At 39.7% G+C, this 17,610-nt stretch overlaps 1 protein-coding gene across 4 annotated transcripts in view; it reads left to right on the plus strand.

Annotated features, from left to right (window-relative positions):
• Positions 1-17,288, plus strand: part of LOC143296875 (uncharacterized) — a 58,562-nt gene extending 41,274 nt beyond the window's left edge. Inside the window, exons 13-16 of one of the 4 annotated variants that reach the window (XR_013057202.1) lie at positions 9,652-9,780; positions 10,588-10,686; positions 13,019-13,558; positions 14,967-17,288. Coding sequence is in view for 1 of the 4 variants with exons in the window: in XM_076608854.1 (XP_076464969.1) it covers positions 9,652-9,780; positions 10,588-10,686; positions 13,019-13,239 (449 nt within the window). In the remaining 3 variants the exon portion in view is untranslated. Of the gene's footprint in view, positions 1-9,651; positions 9,781-10,587; positions 10,687-13,018 lie in introns of all 4 variants that reach the window. The other 3 variants (XR_013057204.1, XR_013057203.1, XM_076608854.1) reach the window with 3 other exon arrangements.
• Positions 17,289-17,610: the final 322 nt, after the last annotated feature.

A 17,610-nucleotide genomic window follows, 5' to 3' on the forward strand; every position in this document is an offset into this window, starting at 1 on the left:
GATGAAGGAAAAGGTGGAGGTTCCGGTGGACATACGGGTGGAGGTTCCGGAGGAGAATCGGGTGGCGGTGGAGATACCGGTGGAAAACCGGGTGGGGAATCGGACGGGAAGTCGGGTGCACCGAGGGGCACTCACATGTGCGCCAACGCAGCGCCAATGTTTGTTGCTCTCCTTTTTTTTTCCGTCTGGCACGTGGCCTAGTTCAAAGATTCCATTAATGAATAGGGTCTTGCCTGATGACACTGAACAAAAGAATCCAAAAAAAAAAAAAAGATTTTCGTTATGTATACATTTATATTTTGAACACCCCCTGCCCCCCCAACCCCCACCCCCACCCCCACGGACCCCCACCCACAACCCTCCTCCCCCTCCCTTCCCGAGAAATGAAACAAGTCAACACCATGATCTGTGAACAGAATAAAGTCCCACTATTGTAGTAGGTATATTACTTGTCCCCTCACAATCAAATTGCAGTACTCTGCGTTACGTTACATAACATTTCATCATAAAACCATGCATATTCGCAACAATATCCATACATAAACGTGTGTATACACATTTTTTTTTTTAATAGACAGAGGCATTCTGATTATGTGCAATGCATTGCATTTTCAAACTTTTGTCCATGACCGTTGTTTTTGTTGCTTTTTTCTAACTTCATTTCACACACAGGGTAAACAGCATGAAGGAGCTAAGCGCTGAGGAAATCACGGAAAAAATAAGTTTTTAATTTGTCTTTAAATGTCAACTGATATTTTGTATGGAAACCAGTTAAGTACAAGCTTACTGAAGCCAAATTTACAAGAGAAATATGTTTATGTATGTCAAATGTGGAAAAGTATGATCAGTTCTGAAGATTTTTTGGTTTTTGGTGGTGGTTTTTGTTTTTTTTTAATTCAGTAATTATATGGGAGGTTACCTACTTCCGGGATGTTATCGGCCATAGCTACTTTCGTTTTCTCCGCATAGGCGGATAGTAGTTTGTACAGGACAGGAATGTCAGACCCCTCCCGGAGTCTGCACTAGTGGGTCACGGTAAGTATGTTACTTAAACGTAATTTTAGGAAGAAATTTTCTTACAAACACTACAAACATCTGAAGGAAAACTGTAAAAAATCAATTCGGAAATTATTATCATCAACAGTGTTTAATTAAACATGAAGATTCCAAGAGACGTGCTCTTTCTTTGGAGTAGATGCGCATTGTAAAAGATAAGTTACCTTTGATTTTATTGTACTGTTTGCAAACTCAGGGCATGGCATGAGAGTAAGAAGTTAATTTCATGTGTTTCATGTGGGGCATTGAAACATTAGACACACGAAATGCATTGCTGTACAGACATAACAGAGAGTGATGTCAAAAACAAAAACAAAAACCCCACAAAAAACAAACATACAAACAAAAAAAGCCCACTCGAGCAAATACACGTCAGCAAATGATTTCTTTCTTGGCAATAGACAAAAATAGTTTCAATAGACAAAAGTTCTATCGAAAAGAAATACATATAGAAAAGGCAACAGAAGAAACACGGCATGTGTACAAATGCAAAATCGAAAAGCGTCAAGTTAGCTACATACACATTTTAAAGATTTTTTAAGCAATAGGGACATAACCAAAGAATAGAAAGAAAAAAAAACCCGGTGAAATAGTGAATTTTCAAAATAACTAGAGATATTTACAAAGTCATATCAGTCCGTTATACACACAGCAGCAGTATTCTCCCAAACCAAAGATCTGTTGTACATTCTTATTTATTCGATGCTACCTCGTAACTATTTCCACATAATTATTGTTTGTGTTTGTGCACTTGTTTTCATCCATTCACCTCACTGTGGTTGAGATAAAATTGATACTGTTTCTGGGTCCCTGGCCATAAGAGAGGATTGTCCACTGTCATTGCAGAGTCCACGTGGGACAAACCTGCAGTCGTATCAGGCACTCTCCATCAGAGAGAAATCAAATGGTCCCCAGATTCAGTTTTTGAATAATCCTGTTTTCATTCCGCCCTTTCCCCGCCCCGCCCCGCCCCGCCCCGCCCTTTTTTATTTTATTTTTATTTTTTTTTTTTTTAATAAAAATCTTTGTTCATGTTATTTTGTAATAATGGAAGGATTGTTTGGTTGTTACCTGCGATCGTTTTCCTCCACTATTATGAATGTCTTCAAGCTTCTGAATGTCTCATTGTTCATTAATTGTTTTGATTACTTTGTTTATTTCTTTATTTGTTTGTATGTGCTTTAAATGTTCCCAATCAATATATGCACAAAAAAAATGTCATTAAATATTTTACACTTCCTTTTATGATTTGATACAGAAGTGCCAAAAATTTGTCATCAAAAAATGCTTATGATTGGTTAATGTTTTCATTGATAGGTGTAAAAATATTGTGATTGAAAATGTCGGTGATGTATCCTTAAATATTTTCATCAAAAGCGAGATATATGTGAGAAGTGTAAGAAGCGTGTGAAGCTTGGAAGAGGTCTGTGAAACTGTCCGGAAGCACACTCTTGTTTGTTTGTTTGGTTTTTTTTCAATGCACACTGCTTAAAAAATCTAAGGACTACTTAGAAACTTGCACAGCTTCCTTCTTGGAAGAAACGTCGATGTATGCATCTAACGTATAGAGCACCATTTTTAAGCATTGGTGCATTCTTGCACATGATGCACTTCCTCTTTTCACAATGAAAAATCACAGCTATCGTTTGTTAACCACCGAAGAACTGCCAATTTTTGGCTGAAACATCAAATTTTCAAGCGCAGTTTTCATTCTGATCATGGTGCACATGCACATGAAACAGACGTTTGTGTTTTCAATGAAGTGCCTATGTAGACCAAACGCATCCTGTGAAATTTAAAAACAAAATGATCTCTCGTGCTTTTTTTTTAATTTTTTTTTTTATCGGTTTTATTTATTTTTCTAAACTTCTCATGAAAAGACAGCTGCTGAAATGGTACATACCTTGTTATGAAGTCTATGCATATCCCGGTGCCTTTATCTATTCCTCGGGTCTGATTGCTGGAGTTATTTTTAACCAAAAGGGATGGTTTTAAGATTGGTTTTCTTCATGTAAAAAAGTGAATTAATGGGACTGACGGAATGTATCGTTAGTGAATGGATTATGTTGGAAAATATAAACGGAGATTCTTGGCTAACGTGAGTAACCAAGTTTGCTCTATGTAATAACCCTGTGTTCGGTTATCTGTGTGTGTGTGTGTGTGTGTGTGTGTGTGTGTGTGTGTGTTGTGAACTTTGACAAATTCATTTTCACTGGAAATACCTTGTCTGTTCAACACCAAAGTTTGGATTATAAATAATTCTCTTACATATAACACTTGTAGAGGTGTAATTGTTTCGAATTAAACCGTTATTCCGGATCATGAACGGTTTATTTCGTTTAGCATCCGGATCTGCAAGTTTGTTTTTTTTCTTGGGCCATTGCCAGGTAACATTTGTTTTACCGGGATTAGCGTTTGGTTACGATTTTAAGATAGCATGACATTATGTATCATGTCCGCAGGGAAAAGAAGAGAAATTGTGGACGGAACACACTGACCCTGTCTGTCATCTACATATTGATTGCATACGGATATTTTAAAGAAGGCGCTGGATTAATCAATGAACATGCTGAAAATTCTAGTCGATGGTACTCCTTGATAAGCCTTCCTTCCTGACAAGTCTTTCATTGTGGGATTCGTTCTGCATACGTTAGCCACTTTTTTTTATGATGTATTTCTCAAGTCATGGAAAAGGACAGAATATGTTATATGATGGATATTTGTGAAATGCGCATCTGATGTGACTGTTTCGCACAAACCGTAACAACGTTTTATTAGATTTTCAAAATTCGCTTTTTGATGGTGAGCATAAAATTATAATTTGGGTCAATTTAAGCAGTTTACACATCATCCACTTGCAGTAATTCAATTGTTCACACGAAAGAAATTACACAAAAAAGGAGATAACTGAAAATCGGGTCTTGTGTGGAAAGGGTTTTACTATTCATCGAAGCCGGAAAGCCGTGATGAAGTGAGGGGAAGTTTGAAACTTCGACAAATCTGCATTATGATTGTAAAACAGTAAAATGCTGACCGACTTGGGCTGCCTTAGCTGGGTGAAATTGTTCCGTTTTCAGCGCACAACATTCGTTTCTGATGGTGAACAAAAACATTATCTAGATCGATATATGTATGTCCTGGTAACCCCCAAACCCCATTTCTCTTCAATTTTCTCCTGTGCCGGGTTTTTCCGGTTTTTTTGTTGTTTAGCAGGTATCACACGTTAACCATGCAGGCTTTGCCTCTTGTTTTGAGATCGTTTTCCTCCATGTGACATAGTGAATTCATGGGAACATACTGTATGTATCGAGAGTGAATGTAGATTTTGGGGAAAAAATAATTCCTTTCAGAAATGATATTATTTTTCCGGAGGGTGCGTGGTTATGTTGTAGACGATATGGATATAGCATTGGATGATATTAGCTGAATTATTAAATGTTGAAGATTAAAAGAGAACTTTACTGAACAAAGTGCTACCAAGACGCAGTGTTATTATTAACCCCTTGACTGCTGTATCTTGCTAAAGTATCAGTGTGGCGTCATGAACGCAGTTCCCACCTTTTTGTACTTTTTAACATAATTGATTTTGCTGATCAAAGGTGTGCTTTTTTTATATACTTTCTAATGTAACTGATTTTGCTAATCAAAGGCAATATATAATCCCAAGAGGGAGAAGGCCAACGAAAGAATGGTGATTGACATCCTGACCTGTATATCTGAATCTTATCTCGTTGAAGTGAAAGCCCTTTATTGACGAGCGTAGTTGTCAGCAGCAGTGAAGGGGTAGATCATGTTGATATATTGATCAGTTTATTGATGTGTGCATGATGTGTTTTAGTCTGCGCTGCATGATGTGTTTTTGTCTGCGCTGTTTTGTGTTCGTTAAAATGAAAGAAAGAGAGGTAGGACAAAGAATATTAATTTATGAAAAAAAAGATGACAGAAGAAAGCATGGTGTGTTTGCGCCGCTTTGTGTTTGTTAAAATGAAAGAAAAAAAAAAGACAAATATTATTATGAAAAAAAGATGAGAACAGAAAAAAAGCCAAAAATTGCAAGGCTAAGGGACATAATGAACAAAAACCTCGTGGTCGATAGATATGATTCGTTTTACGATTGTTATGATTTCCTTTTCTTTGCTTTCTCCTAAGACCCGCAGGATAGTCATCATGGGAAATTTTCTACGTGTAGTGGAAGGTGTATGCTTTGGCCTAAACGCAAACGCCTTTGTGTGTGTTTGTTTTATGTGTGTATTTGCCCGTGCGCGCATGCTTTGACAATTGCAAACCGCGCCTTGCTTTGATCGTCGGCTAGATTGACGGACCCAATAGAAGCACACAACAGGTTACAAGACCTTTTATAACACAGTATTTGACAACGATAAATCGTGGCAAACAAGACTACTGGGCTAAGAATTTTTTAGACTTTGAGTTCAGACCAGGACCGCAGCGATGTGAAGGAAAAGTGAAGTGTGCAGTCATTTATCATTCATCAAGTAAAGCAGCCCATTATTTGGCAGATTGAGCGCATACGAAAAAGCGATGGCAGAAACTGCGTTGCATATTTGAAATTGTTGCTTATAATCCAGCCGACCGGACAGGGCCCTATCAGGGCTTCCTAAATCTCTCTTTAAAAAACACACACAAAAAAACCCTGAGAAACAACACACTTCATGACATAAACACTGTCACTGGTCTTGAAACCTGGTTTGGTCGTGAGGGCTCTGAAATGCTGAACGCATCACCAACATTCTCCATTTCTGGAGATCGTGGGATAAGTCATGAGTTTCGGTGAAGCTCCTCTCTGTAAACTCGGTGAGTGATGATGTCTGCCAACTTTTTTCGCTGTCTGCCTCGTCCCCTTTTCCCCTACCCCTGCGGGACCGTCTTTGAGAGCCCATCGGATCTTGTCATGTGGCCATACCATCTCATTTTCCTTTTCTCAGTGTGGTTAGAGGGTCTTCATACTGATGTTTTTTCTTACTTTCTTCGTGTGTTATGTGCTCTTTGTAGGAGATGCCAAGGAATCTCCTAAAGCATCTCATTTCTACTCTTGCGTCCTTCTCTCAAGCTGTACTTTTAGAGTCCAGGACTCGCATGTATATAAGAAAATAGAGAGAATCAGTGTATGCAGGAGCTTCAGCTTTATTCTGAGGATGATGTTATTGTCTTTTCTTATGGGCTTCAGTCTTGCCAGTGTTGTTGCTGTCTGCGGAGCTCTTACCAATATTTCGGCCTTGGACCTTTCTTCACTGATGATGGCACCAAGGTGTATTAAACTGCTTCACTGTTTCCAGCTGTTGATCACTGACATTGATCTTGGTCTTGATTAGGTCTTTGCTGTTTGTCATTAGTTTCGTCTTCTCGGCGCTGATCTCCATTCCGTACTTGGTTGATGTCGTATCAAATCAGATCACCAATTCTGTCAGCTTTTCCTCACTTCTTTCCAGCCTGTTGTTGTCATCAACGAATCGGAGATTTGTGACAGGACGTCCACTGATGTTGATAGTGCCAGTGTGTCCTTCCAGGTCAACAGTCGTCATACATTCCAGGAAGATATTGAAGAGTGTAGGAGATAGAAGACAGCCTTGACGGAACCCGACTCACGCGTGGAACCAGTCACGGACAGTTCCTTGAACCAGGACTGAACTGTTTGCTTTTGCGCACAGCAGTTTGATGGTGTTCTCAGCTTTTGGCCCATGCTGCTCTTCATGGTGGCGCACAGTGCATCATGCCACACTCGGTCAGATGCCTTCTTGAAGTCAGTATAGACATGGCAGATGTTTTGTTGGTTTTGGCTATATTTATCGCACAGAACACAAAAGTTGAAAAACTGTTCTCTAGTGCTTCTCCCACTGCGGAACCCAGCTTGTTCTTCTGCAGTGACTCAACCAGTAAGCTCCTTAAGGCAGATAGATCAGGCTGTGTTGTTGACGTCAGTCCTTCCGCTTGATTTGTCATTCCCAGATTGGAAAAACAAGTGCGGGAAGGATAAAAAATACTTCAAAGCCACACAAAGGTAACGTTGGCAAATAACATTGCAGAATGGACAGCTTGTGCCCATAATATGTGTTTATCGCTGCCAGTACATAAAAGCATAGACTGCGGAAAGAAAAAAAAGGGGGTTGTAGGGGGGTTGGGGGGAGGTTAGACTGGGAAATAAGAAAAAAAAAAGAGACAATAGAGATGGAAGAAAGAAAGGCAGAAACCAAGACAGCCACAGAAAACAGGAAATTTCTAACACCGATTTTCAATGAGGCATTGATGCTGTTTATACTGGAAGACAGACCCACGGCATTCCATAAGGGTGACCTGAATTATAGGTCTTGTTATTCGTGGTGCACAAACGTCGCATGACACCAACTGGTACAAACACAGATGAATTATCCGTTGGAGGCATGAAACCTTTCTGTCCATGACTGCTTTCCACATGTTAATATGAGCCAGAGGAGAGAGAGGGGGGGACGGGAGGGTGAGGGGGGACACAGAGAAAGGAGACAGAGAAAGAAGGGAGACAGGGTGGACAGTAAAAGAAAAAGGTGAGGGAGGTATGGAGACATAGAGTGAGAGATGGAAGACAGAGAGAAGAGAGAAAGAGAGGAGGGAAATAGACACAGAGAGAGAGAGAGAGAGAATGGAGGACAGAGACACAGAGAGGGAGGAGTAAGAGACAGAGAATGGAGGACAGAGACACAGAGAGAGGGAGGAGTAAGAGACAGAGAATGGAGGACAGAGACACACAGAGAGGGAGGAGTAAGAGACAGAGAATGGAGGACAGAGACACAGAGAGGGAGGAGTAAGAGACAGAGAAAGATATGGAGGGAGGGGGTTGGAGAACAGAGGTGGGTAACAGAGACAGAGAGAGAGAGAAAGGAGGGAGAGGGGAGAGAGGAGGGGGTCGGGTGAAGGGTGGAGAGGCAAAGAGAAAGGGGGGATATTGAATGACCCGGTGTCTGTGTATGTGTCCGTGGTAAACTTTAACGTTGGCAGTTTCTTAGCCACTACAAGAGGTTTGGAACTAAACGTGGTGGGATGGTGCTTATGAATGAGGCCTTTAAAGTCATCTGATTTATGATAATATGACAAGCAGGGTGAGAGGTCAAAGGTCGACGTCAGTGCTTAGCTAGAAAGCTTGATAGAACCGTATCTTTCACCACTACTGAAAAAAAAATCAAACTTGGTATTATGACAGGTCATTGGTACAGGATGATCCTTATAGAAAATCAAAATTAGAAGTTAAAGGTCAAGATCTGAAGATGGCATTTGATTTGATTTTAAAAAAAAAAAAAAAAAAAAAAAACACACAAAACTTTCTGGCTGCAAGAGAGAGACGGTCTAGTTGTTGTTTTTTTCAAAATTCGTCATGATTGGTCACGGTAAAGGGTAGAAGCACAACAGAACTTGGTCTTTTCTTACACAATATTACAGGCCAGTAATTTAAACTGAACCTCATAACATCAGATCAGAACGAGCCCATTCAGTCCAGTCAATAGTATACGTAGATCTAAATTTCAAGCCAGTTAAAAAAAAAAAAAAAAAATTTTAAAAAGGATGAAAGGAACACGTCAAAATCGTGATACGAGTGATTTTTTTTTTTTTTTTTTTTTTTTTTTTTTTTAAATGACAACACTTATGACGAAATTTGATGACGCCACAGGCAACAGATGTAAACCCACTCCTCTTCCACCCGCTTCCGTCTCCCACTCAGTCTCTCATTCAGCTTTGAGACCTCTGGGTAAATGTCTTTCGCAATTTTTAGGTTCAATTCGACATTTGCAACAGTTGTGGGACCTTTGAAAACAGAGTTCCCCCAAGCAAACACAGATATTAAATAATGAATCACCGATAGTCACTGTTTACGTAAGTTGCACAATTCGCAGCAATCCAACTTTGAGGTCTCAAAATTTTTTTTTTTCTTCAAACACTAGAAAATCGTACACATATACTGCACAAATGTCGTTATCGAATTCTCGTGTTCATACACTCCATAACTGGGCTCCGACTTAGTGCTCTTGACCGCATGAATTCAGCAATTGACTCTTGTAGAAAGCACCTTTTAAAGATGGCAAAGAAACGCCAATAGCCCTAATAATTTTTTTAAAAAACAAAAACAAACAACAACCGTCAAATATTCAGCTGGTGTACAATAATGATAAATACGTTATATGTTACCTGTTTCATCTTTAAGTACAGAAATAATTACCAACCCTCTGTCCCGTTAATACGATCCTTTCGTCAGTCGCAAACATAAATGCCGCTAACATTAATGTAACAACTGTGTGCCGAAAGATTCAGGCTTGACACTGCAGTCACCAATTACCAAACCATGGTACAGTGTGTTGTTGCTGTTGTTATTGTTGTTGTTGTTGATGATTCTTTCTTTACAGTAAATTCTATAGGAATCAGTCGCACAAGAGTCGCGAATAGCTTTGCCTTTTTTGTTTTAATTTTTGTTTGTTTATTTTCCCAAACATTGTTGTTGCGGACTTGATGACAAGAATGTTGTTTGTAACAAAAGCAGATATATCGTTTGACTGATATGTTATAATTGTTATTCTTTGGGAACTGATGTGATTTATTATATGTGTGTGCCGTCAGCAAACACAACACTTGGGCCATCTACAACAGCTTCGCTATCTACAACAGCTTCGTCATCTACACCATCTACACCAGCTTCGCCATCTACAACAGCCTCGCCATCTACAACAGTTGGTCCGTCTAGTACAGGTGAGCTATCTGAAGACGCAACAGGTGAGACATATGAAGGTCAACAGTGTGATGACGGCTCAGTCCTGGATTCAGGGACATGTAACTGCACTTGCAGAGATTACCAGATGGGGGGGAACACGATGATTATGACAAGAATTAGGCAACTGTCACTGCTGTTGCCCAGTGAATTGCATGGTGTGATTTTTTTTCTATTGTTGCTGACATCTGCATTTATACATAGACCTAAGAGTTAAAAAGCTTCTTTTTTTTAAGTGTTTCCAGTCATTTTATTTCTTACAATCTGATTTTTTTTTCTCTCCACAGAACGAGATCACTTTTATATACGACATGGTGATGAATAGCAGCCATTTTTCATTTTTGGTTAAAATAGAAAATTCTGCTTGGTATGGAAGTTAATTAACGCATATATCTATCTCAGTATCAGCCATAGCAGCGAAATTATGCCCTGTAAAAAGACGTCGATCTGTGTCCTTTGTAAACTTTTTTTAATCTGTTTTTGGAAAGGATCTCACTAACCCAAAACATTAAGATTTGAAATATTACTAAAGGTATATAGATAGACTGTTTTGTGCTCAGTGAGAAGATCTTACACCATATACAATCACCCAGGTGGTAGTTAATTATTGTAAGTTATTGCATTGACCATTATGACCAGGTGACTCACTGTACTGCATTGCAATGGTGTTATTAGTTTAACAGTTTGGTTTTACAGTGTATAAACATCTTTCCTCTTGCATCATCCATAGCTAATTTACCCCTCACTCAACTGCGCGCGTGTGGGCTTGTGTGTGTGTGTGTTATTAGAAAATCCATGTGCTGACAAAGAATGTGGTAAAGGATTCGTCCTGGATCCAGTGACTTGTAACTGCACTTGTAGAGGACGCCAAATCGGAGAAGGATGTGGTGAGTGTGATTGTTTCGTACAGTCTTTCTTGTTCAAGACAAGTCATGTCAACTTCGTTGTCTCAAACAAGAAAGGCAAGGCCTTCAAGACTTACTTGTGATACACTTTTTTTTTAAATCCAAGTTTTTATGTATTGAGTATAATGCATTTACTGTTATATTTATATTTTTTGTATTCTCTAAACTTGGCACTTTGATCTGATATTCGACCCAACAAAGGATCTGTCATTATTATCATTTTTTGTTCAAACAGGAACTTCTTTTGCTAAGCATGGAAGTTTTATTTATTGCAAACGTTTTGGTGTAGATAGCAGAACAAGGGAAATTACTCTGCTGGGGAACTTAGTTTGCTTTAAACTGATCTTTCTCATCTTAAACATTACATTTTGAAATTATACTCAATACATAAAAAGCTTGGATTTTTTTTTTAAAGTGCATCACAAGTGAGTCTTGAAGGCCTTGCCTCTCTTGTTTCAAAATGTAATGTTTAAGATGAGAAAGATCAGTTTAAAGCAAATTAACTCCACTAGCATTACAGAGTAATTTCCCCTTTTTACTATCTGCACCAAAACGTTTGCAAAATAAATAAAAATTCCATGCTTAGCAAAAGAAGTTCCTGTTTGAACAAAAAATGATAATAATGACTGCTCTAGCTGTTGGGTCAGAATATCAGATCAAAGTGCCAAGTTTAGAGAATGCAAAAAATATAAATATAACAGTAAATGCAGTTTGCATATAATTAGGCTTCATTCTTTATTTTTTTTTGTGCCAATCCCAGAAGCGCAATATTGTTTTAAACAAGATGACTGGAAAGAACTGGATTTTTCCTATTTTTATGCCAAATTTGGTGTCAACTGACAAAGTAGTTGCAGAGAAAATGTCAATGTTAAAGTTTACCACGGACACACAGACACACACACAGACAACCGAACACCGGGTTAAAACATAGACTCACTTTGTTTACACAAGTGAGTCAAAGATAAATTAGCATGTGTACGAGTATAACTTAAAGTGGAATGATGGCCTGGAGGTAACGCGTCCGCGTAGGAAGCGAGAGAATCTGAGCGCGCTGGTTCGAATCACGGCTCAGCCGCCGATATTTTCTCCCCCTCCACTAGACCTTGAGTGGTGGTCTGGACGCTAGTCATTCGGATGAGACGATAAATCGAGGTATCGTGTGCAGCATGCACTTAGCGCACGTAAAAGAACCCACGGCAACAAAATGGTTGTTCCTGGCAAAATTTTGTAGAAAAATCCACTTCGATAGAAAAACAAATAAACTGCACTCAGGAAAAAACACAAAAACAAAAACAAAACAAAAAACAAAAAAATGGGTGGCGCTCTCAGTGCAGCGACGCGCTCTGCCTGGGGACAGACAGACAGTCGCGTTTTGTTTTTTTTTTTTTTTCTGCTCTCTCTCTCCACTTGTGTACGAAATGTGATCTGGCTTTGGAGTTTCTCTAGTTTATAGAAAAGTGTAGTGCTCTGCACAAATATGAACATCCAATCCATACTGGGACCAGTTTCTGATGACAGTCTGTTATAAAGAGTTTTTGATGTTGTTCTTTTTTTATGTTGTCGTTTTCTTTTGATTACTTTCCCGTGTTATTGTTAAATCTTGTCGATCGTTAACGTAAAATGTATTTAAGAGACAGGCACATGTTTTTAAGTTTTCAAAGACATCACATGAAATTACATTGACACATCAAAGAATATGCTCTGTATTTAAAAATACTTACCAGCTACGAACAGTTGATTACTATTTTTCAAAGAACATTTGAGAATATATATATATATATATATATGTGTGTGTGTGTGTGTGTGTGTGTGTGTGTGTGTGTGTGTGTGTGGTCTTATGCGCTTTGTGTCAGTCACTGACGTATTACAGTAAAACGCTTTGATAGGTTTGAAAGCGTTAGCTATTTAAATGCTCCATCTATCATCAGGAGCATCTTTATTATTATTATTGCTTTTGTTATCAATCTTATTATCATCGTCATCAACATTGTTATTATTGCTGCTGTTGTTGTTGTTCTTCTTCTTCTTTTTGTTGTTGTTCTTGTTGCTGTATTCTTGGTGTCGTCGTCGTTGTCGTCGTCAGCACCATCCTCCTTCTCCTCCTCATTCTTCTTCTTCTTCTCATTAATCCCTGGAAATGTATGGCTGCCTACATAGCGGGGTAAAAACGGTCATGCACGTAAAAGCCCACTCGTGCACATACGAACGAACGTGGGAGTTGCAACCCAAGAAAGAAGATGATGATCATTATTATTATCATTATTATGATTATTATTATTATCGCCACATATACCTGTTCTTTCTCTGTCTTCAGAAGCTTGCCCGAGCAGCGACCTGGTGTTCTGTCAGTCCAAAAGCAGAGACAGCTGTGGCAACCAGTCGATGGTGAAGCTCAACTGCCCCTACCTCTGTGGAGACTGTACCGGAGGCTTCGACTCGGGCGCTTCCATATCCGCTCCCCCGTGCACGCTGGGACTGTTTGCTGCCTTCTCCTTTTTTCTTGGGCGTGCTGTTTTCCACCGTTTCCATCATTAGTAATGTTTGCTTCTTGTTGTTGTTGTTGTTGTTTTTATATCTGAAGGGTTAGTTATATATATAGCAGACTCGTAGCACTGTTTTGCGTCGTGTCCAGACAGGGTTTCCATCAATATGTTTGTATGTTTGTTTGTTTTGCTCGTTTTCCAATGTTTCCATTATGAATAATGGGTTTTTGGGTTGGGGTTTTTTTTTGTTGGTATTTTTTGTTGTTGTTTTTTTAAGATCTGAAGGGTTAGTTATATAACTGACCCGTAGCATTGTCTGGCGCAGTGTTCAGGGTTTTCATCATGATTCTTTGTTTTGTTTGTTTTCCAACGTTTCCATTATGAATAATGGGTTGTTGGGTTGTTTGTTGTTGGGTGTTGTTTTGTTTTTTTGAAGATCTGAAGGGTCGGTTATTTAACAGACCCGTAGCACTGTTTGGCGCCGTTTTCAGGGTTTCCATCAACATTTTTGTCCAAGCAGAGCAAACCGATAGGCCTAGTTTGCATCAGTTTGACATGGTACAGTATATGTATCACCAAACATTGAGTATAATACAAACTCCTCCTGTTTGTTTGTTTGTCTTGTTTGTTTTCTGTTTCCATCATGAATAATGGGTTGTTGGGTTTGTTTGTTTTTTTGGGGTTTTTTTGTGTGTTTTTTTTTTGTTTTGTTTTGTTTTGGAAGGTCTGAAGGGTCGGTTATATAACAGACTTCTTCTTCTTCTTCTTCTTCTTCTGCGTTCGTGGGCTGCAACTCCCACGTTCACTCGTATGTACACGAGTGGGCTTTTACGTGTATGACCGTTTTTACTCCGCCATGTAGGCAGCCATACTCCGTTTTCGGGAGTGTGCATGCTGGGTATGTTCTTGTTTCCATAACCCACCGAACACTGACATGGATTACAGGATCTTTAACGTGCGTATTTGATCTTCTGCTTGCGTATACACACGAAGGGGGGTCAGGCACTAGCAGGTCTGCACATATGTTGACCTGGGAGATCGGAAAAATCTCCACCCTTTACCCACCAGGCGCCGTTACTGAGATTCGAACCCGGGACCCTCAGATTGAAAGTCCAACGCTTTAACCACTCGGCTATTGCGCCCGTCGGTTATATAACAGACCCATAGCACTGTTTGGCGTCGTTTCCAGGGTTTCCATTAACATTGTTGTTTGTTTTCAAACGTTTCCATTATGAATAATGGGTTGCTGGGTTTTTTTGTTGTTTTTTTGTTTTTTGTTGCTGTTTTTTGAAGGTCTGTAGGGTCAGTTATATATTCCAGGGTTTTCATTAACATTGTTGTTTGTTTTCAAACGTTTTCACTATGAATAATTGGTTGTTGGTTGGTTGTTGTTGTTTTCAAGATCTGAAGGGTTAGTTATATAACTGACCCGTAGCATTGTCTGGCGCAGTGTTCAGGGTTTCAATTAACATTTTTGTTTGTTTGTTTTGTTTTGTTTTGTCCTCTGAAAGACCTGAATGGTTAGTGAACAGACCTGAGACAATGTTTGGTGCCGTCTTCTTTCTTCTTAACGGTGCCTTTTTCCAGTCTTTCCATTATAAGTTTTGGGGTTTATTTTTTGTTTTGTTTTTGTTTTTCTCTCACTTGAAAATTTGAATGGTTAGCAAACGCACAGCTACACTGATGAAATCAGAGGAGGACCGAAAGGTACACTGGTGAAATCAGAGGGGGACCGAAAGGTACATTGGTACATTGGTGAAATCAGAGTGGGACTGAAAGGTACATTGGTGAAATCAGTGGGGGACCGAAAGGTACACTGGTGAAATCAGAGGGGGACTGAAAGGTACATTGGTGAAATCAGAGGGGGACCGAAAGGTACATTGGTGAAATCAGAGGGGGACTGAAAGGTACATTGGTGAAATCAGAGGGGAACTGAAAGGTACATTGGTGAAATCAGAGGGAGACTGAAAGGTACATTGGTGAAATCAGAGGGGGACTGGAAGGTAAACTGGTGAAATCAGAGGGTGACCGAAAGGTACATTGGTGAAATCACAGGGGGACCGAAAGGCACATTGGTGAAATCAGAGGGGGACCGAAAGGTACATTGGTGAAATCAGAGGGGGACCGAAAGGTACATTGGTGAAATCAGAGTGGGACTGAAAGGTACATTGGTGAAATCAGTGGGGGACAGAAAGGTACATTTGTACATTGGTGAAATCAGAGGGGGACTGAAAGGTACATTTGTACATTGGTGAAATCAGAGGGGGACTGAAAGGTACATTGGTGAAATCAGAGGGGGACAGAAAGGTACATTTGTACATTGGTGAAATCAGAGGGGGACCAAAAGGTACATTGGTGAAATCAGAGGGGGACCAAAAGGTACATTAGTGAAATCAGAGGGGGACCAAAAGGTACATTGGTGAAATCAGAGGGAGACTGAAAGGTACATTGGTGAAATCAGAGGGAGACTGAAAGGTACATTGGTGAAATCAGAGGGGGACTGGAAGGTAAACTGGTGAAATCAGAGGGGGACTGAAAGGTACACTGGTGAAATCAGTGGGGGACTGAAAGGTACATTGGTGAAATCAGAGGGGGACTGAAAGGTACACTGGTGAAATCAGTGGGGGATTGAAAGGTACATTGGTGAAATCAGAGCGGGACTGAAAGGTACATAGGTGAAATCAGAGGGGGACCAAAAGGTACATTGGTGAAATCAGAGGGGGACTGAAAGGTACATTGGTGAAATCAGAGGGAGACTGAAAGGTACATTGGTGAAATCAGAGGGAGACTGAAAGGTACATTGGTGAAATCAGAGGGGGACTGGAAGGTACACTGGTGAAATCAGTGGGGGACTGAAAGGTACATTGGTGAAATCAGAGGGGGACTGAAAGGTACACTGGTGAAATCAGTGGGGGATTGAAAGGTACATTGGTGAAATCAGAGCGGGACTGAAAGGTACATAGGTGAAATCAGAGGGGAACTGAAAGGTACATTGGTGAAATCAATGGGGGACCGAAAGGTACATTGGTGAAATCAGTGGGGGACTGAAAGGTACACTGGTGAAATCAGTGGGGGACTGAAAGGTACATTGGTGAAATCAATGGGGGACCGAAAGGTACATTGGTGAAATCAGTGGGGGACTGAAAGGTACACTGGTGAAATCAGTGGGGGACTGAAAGGTACACTGGTGAAATCAGAGGGAGACTGAAAGGTACATTGGTGAAATCAGAGGGGGGGAGGGGTTCAAGAAAGTTCCCCGGGGGACGTTTCAAGAAGGGGGGTAGGGGGGGGGGGGGGGGCGGCACGATATCGGACGTTACACGCGGGCTCTTTCATTGTAAACAGTAACCCCACCTTATACAGAATTTGTGCTAGAAATTTCATCTTCTCTCTCTCTCTCTCTCTCTCTCTCTCTCTCTCTCTCTCTCTCTATATATATATATATATATATATATATGTGTGTGTGTGTGTGTGTGTGTGTGATAGATATAGATATAGATAAATATAGATATGTGTGTGTGTGTGTGTGTGTGTGTGTGTGTACGCGCGCGCGCGCTATGCATCCATATCAGTGTATGTACATATCTTTGAATTCCATGTGTTTGCATCGATATACTCCGTATTTGCTTGTATCAATCATGTACATTCACGACTTTTGTCTGTGTTGTGCCCTTTTTTTTTTTTCTAATTATGTGCATTTATTGTTCATCAAACGTTAAATATAGCATCGTTTAATGTAACAGTATAAAGATTCCGACAAAAACGTTCTGCGTTTAAAGTGTTACCTTCAGGTTGTTATCTACTGTAGTATGTAAATTGTATGCTAAATATGTAGTACGAGACACGCGTGAGGAGCCCTTCTTGTTTACTGCTGTTTGCAGACAATGTTCTGACGTTACAACGCAAACTCACCACTGTGTATGATATGATATATAGCATTATACGTATATAAATATATATTATATGCATATGTACATGCATGTAAATATTTGTGAATGCATCGGTTTGTACCAACATTCTCAGTCCTTGCTCATATCAATCATGTTTTTTCAAATGTAATGCCTTTTTCTTCTAATTATGAATAAAATTTTTCTTTCTTTTTTCTTTTTTTTCTTTTCTTTTCTTTTTTTGTTTGTTTTTTTTTTGTTTTGTTTTTTCTTGTTTTTTTTTGTTTTATTGGGGTTTTTTGTTGTTGTTGTTTTGTTTTTGTTTTGTTTTGTTTTGAATTATTGAGACCAATGTTATTGTTGTTTTCCAGAAACAAAGTGCTCTTTTCTTCATGCCATTCAGTCTGTCTGTCAGTCTGATGGGGTTTTTTTTCTCTCGTTAATTCATGCACAAATACACGTCAAGTGAAGGAAAGGAAATTTTATTAGGGAGGGTGTGCAGCCCGCTTTCGTCGTGGACTTTTCGCCGCTCGCAG

Source organism: Babylonia areolata, chromosome 22, assembly GCF_041734735.1.
Source record: "Babylonia areolata isolate BAREFJ2019XMU chromosome 22, ASM4173473v1, whole genome shotgun sequence".
Classification (NCBI taxonomy): Eukaryota; Metazoa; Mollusca; class Gastropoda; order Neogastropoda; family Buccinidae; genus Babylonia; species Babylonia areolata.